The sequence below is a fragment of the Enhydra lutris genome, unplaced genomic scaffold (genome assembly GCF_002288905.1).
Source record: "Enhydra lutris kenyoni isolate GAN:26980312 unplaced genomic scaffold, ASM228890v2 scaffoldscaffold85, whole genome shotgun sequence".
NCBI classification, from domain to species: Eukaryota; Metazoa; Chordata; class Mammalia; order Carnivora; family Mustelidae; genus Enhydra; species Enhydra lutris.
In genome coordinates this window covers 7,551,030-7,553,825 of record NW_019154169.1, presented here as the reverse complement: position 1 = coordinate 7,553,825, position 2,796 = coordinate 7,551,030, and the positions used below count along the sequence as shown (strand labels likewise).

The window sequence follows — 2,796 nt, the reverse complement described above, 5'->3', positions numbered from 1 at the left end:
CTTAGGAGCTGTCTTCATCATTATTAGCTGAAAGGAGAGGGGGCAGCGCACCTGGGAACCCTCGGGAATGGAGGGAAGGCAGGAGCTCCAGAAAGAAGGTTCTGAGCCAGGTGGCCCCAGGGCTAGGGTCTGTGCCAGGTGTGGGTGGTGGGTGTGGAAATGGGGAGGGGGTGAGTCAGCCTGGCCTGCCACGCCCCACTTTTATTTAAGGACCCAGCAGCCATCCCCACCAGCGCCATTGTCTGCCCCACTGTCCCAGCCATGGCAGGGAGTTCTGTGAGTGCCTCGGGGCCCTGGGGCTGGGGGTCTTGGACTCAAGGCTGTCCGGGAATAGGGGAGGGTCTGGGCCCACCTGAGGTCTCGTGTTTGAAAGGAGAAAGGGGGTGTTGGGGTGTGCCAGGAGGTGTCTGGGCTGTGGCTTTTGGGTTGACCCAACCCAACCCAATGTTCCCATCTGCTCTTGGATTCTCTCTCTTCTGTGGATTCTCTATGTTTCTGTCCCCACCTCTGCCTGGCTCTGGCTCTCTCTCTCCTTTCTCTCCGTGGTCTTTCTTCTCAGTGATTCTGCTGGTGTGGTCCTGACCGTTTTTTCCCTGGGGCTGACCCATCTGTCTCTGTCATGTGTGTCCCTGGTTCCCTTGGATCTCCCTGCCGCTGGTCCTACAGAACGTTCCCCACAAGACCTCGCTGCCCGAGGGCATCCGAGTGGGAACTGTGATGAGGATCCGTGGTGTCATCCCAGAAAAGGCTGGCAGGTGAGACCCCAGGCCCACGTGGTAAGGGTGGGACAAGCTGACCTCTTTCCAGTCCAGACTCAAGGGAGCCGGAGCCACCTATGTCCACCAGGGTCTTGGAATCCCCAGGGCATCACTGACTTTCTGGAATCTGTCTTCACTGATTTGTCCCATGGCTGTGTACAAGCTGGGGTCCCTATGTGTCCTGGGAATCTGGGGGATCCAAGGCAGTCTCAGGGTTCTTCCCTGTAGTCCTGTGACTCCCAGTCTGCATCCCCAGGCAATTTGGAAACATGTCCAGTGTTCTGGAGGTGCCCTGATCATCTGGGAAACCCAAGACGTCCTGGTTCGGGAACTGTGGGATTTCTCAGAATCTATAATGCCAGGAATAATGGGGTCCGTGGTATTGTTCCTAGCCCTTAGGAATGGGGAGCACCCTGGCCATTGGCACCATGATTCATGGCAACTCTTAGAAGCTTTGGAAATGAAGGGGACCCAAGCCATAGCACCGTGATCTTCGTGTAGGTGGATGTGTGTCCAGGGTCCCCACAAGTTTTTGGATGCCCTGAAATTGGTTGTAGCCACCAGTCCACAGTCCTCCTTCTGTGGTTTTAACATTCTCAGTTCTCAGTAAATTTGTATGTCCTGCCCCCGAGAATCCAGTCCATAGGTTCTTGATCTTGATTTGGTGGTTCTCGGCCTCTGACGGTATATCTCTCACCGCCCCCCACCCGCAACTGCCAGGTTCTATGTGAACCTGCTGTGCAGTGAGGCCCCAGGGAGTGAGGCCGCCCTGCATTTCAATCCCCGCCTGGATCAATCCACGGTGGTCTTCAACACCCTGGAGCAGGGAACCTGGGGCCAAGAGGAGCGTGGCTCAGGCATTCCCTTCCAGCACGGGCAGCCTTTCGAAGTGTTCCTTATTGCCACGGAAGAAGGCTTCAAGGTGGGTCCCCGCTACCTACAGGCGTGGAAGCCAGAGAGGCTGTTGGTGGAGGCGGCAGAGGTGTGGCCATGCGGGGCCAGGGACAGGGGTTTTCCGCGTCCCTCTTCTTCCCCTGGTGCATCCCCACTAGTGTCAGCAGTCCGGGGTGCGGCAGCGACAAGGACCAGCGCGCAAGAGCCAAGTGCTCAGAGGGTGGGTGTCCCCTAGCCGGGCAGCGGGGCCCCGGTTTTCTCCCCGACAGTGCGAGATCGAGGCTCTGGGGCAGGGGCAAGGCTGGGTGGGGAGACAGGCCGAGAAACACGCGCCCGCGGGCCGGTCCCCGCTGCCAGTGGGCGCGGCAGGCACACGGCGCGGGTCGGAGTCGGGAGGGACCCCCGCCCCCGCAGTAGGCCTCGGGCACTCAGCGCGCACCCCGCGTCCCCGCAGGCGGTGGTCGGCGACTCGGAGTATCACCACTTCCGCTACCGGATCCCGCCCGCGCGCGTGCGCCTCTTGGAGGTGGGCGGGGACCTGCAGCTGGATTCCGTGAAGATCTTCTGAGACCCCCTGCCTCCCCAGGGGCTGGGGGGCGCTGGGGTCCGGGAATGGCAAATAAAGTTTCGGCCCACGTCGGTGCGCCTGCTCCGTGTCTGTGTCTCCTGCGTCCAGACGCGGAAAGCAGGTTCAGAGAGGGGAAGACTCTAAGGGTTCCACAGCGATTCCGCGGCCGAGTCGGGGTGCGGGACCCTCTGTGGGGGGCCGGTGTGTGGCTGGGCGGGCTCTGGAGGGTCGCGATTGGGTGGGGCTGTGTCTGGGGTCGTCTTCCAGCCGCGCTGGGCAGAGCAGCCCAGGGCAGTGCGGGTGGGGGGACCTGATGGGTTTCGGAGCCCGCGCAAGCTCCGCCTGGCGCCCGGTCTGCGGAGCAACGGAGCTCGGTGTGCGTGCATCTGCACACAGGGGTTGCGAGTCCCCGCACGCCTGGTCCCTTGGAGAGCCCGAGCTGGCGGCGACGCGGCCTGGGACCGGTGTGGGTGCGGGGAGCCGGCTGGCGGGGGGTGGGGCCGGACAGCTCACGGGGCGTCGCCGGGCTCCCAGCTGTCCCAGAGTCGGGACTGGCCCCCGCCCGTGCGCCCCGGA

General features: G+C 62.4%; 1 protein-coding gene across 1 annotated transcript; it reads left to right on the top strand.

The window, feature by feature from the left end:
* Positions 1 to 246: 246 nt before the first annotated feature.
* LOC111161525 (galectin 7) lies at positions 247 to 2,363 on the top strand. Its single transcript, XM_022525248.1, has 4 exons — positions 247 to 276; positions 667 to 755; positions 1,479 to 1,680; positions 2,107 to 2,363. The coding sequence occupies exons 1-4, from the start codon at positions 262 to 264 to the stop codon at positions 2,218 to 2,220; spliced, it is 420 nt and encodes a 139-aa protein (XP_022380956.1). The 5' UTR covers positions 247 to 261; the 3' UTR covers positions 2,221 to 2,363.
* The last annotated feature ends 433 nt before the right edge of the window (positions 2,364 to 2,796 follow it).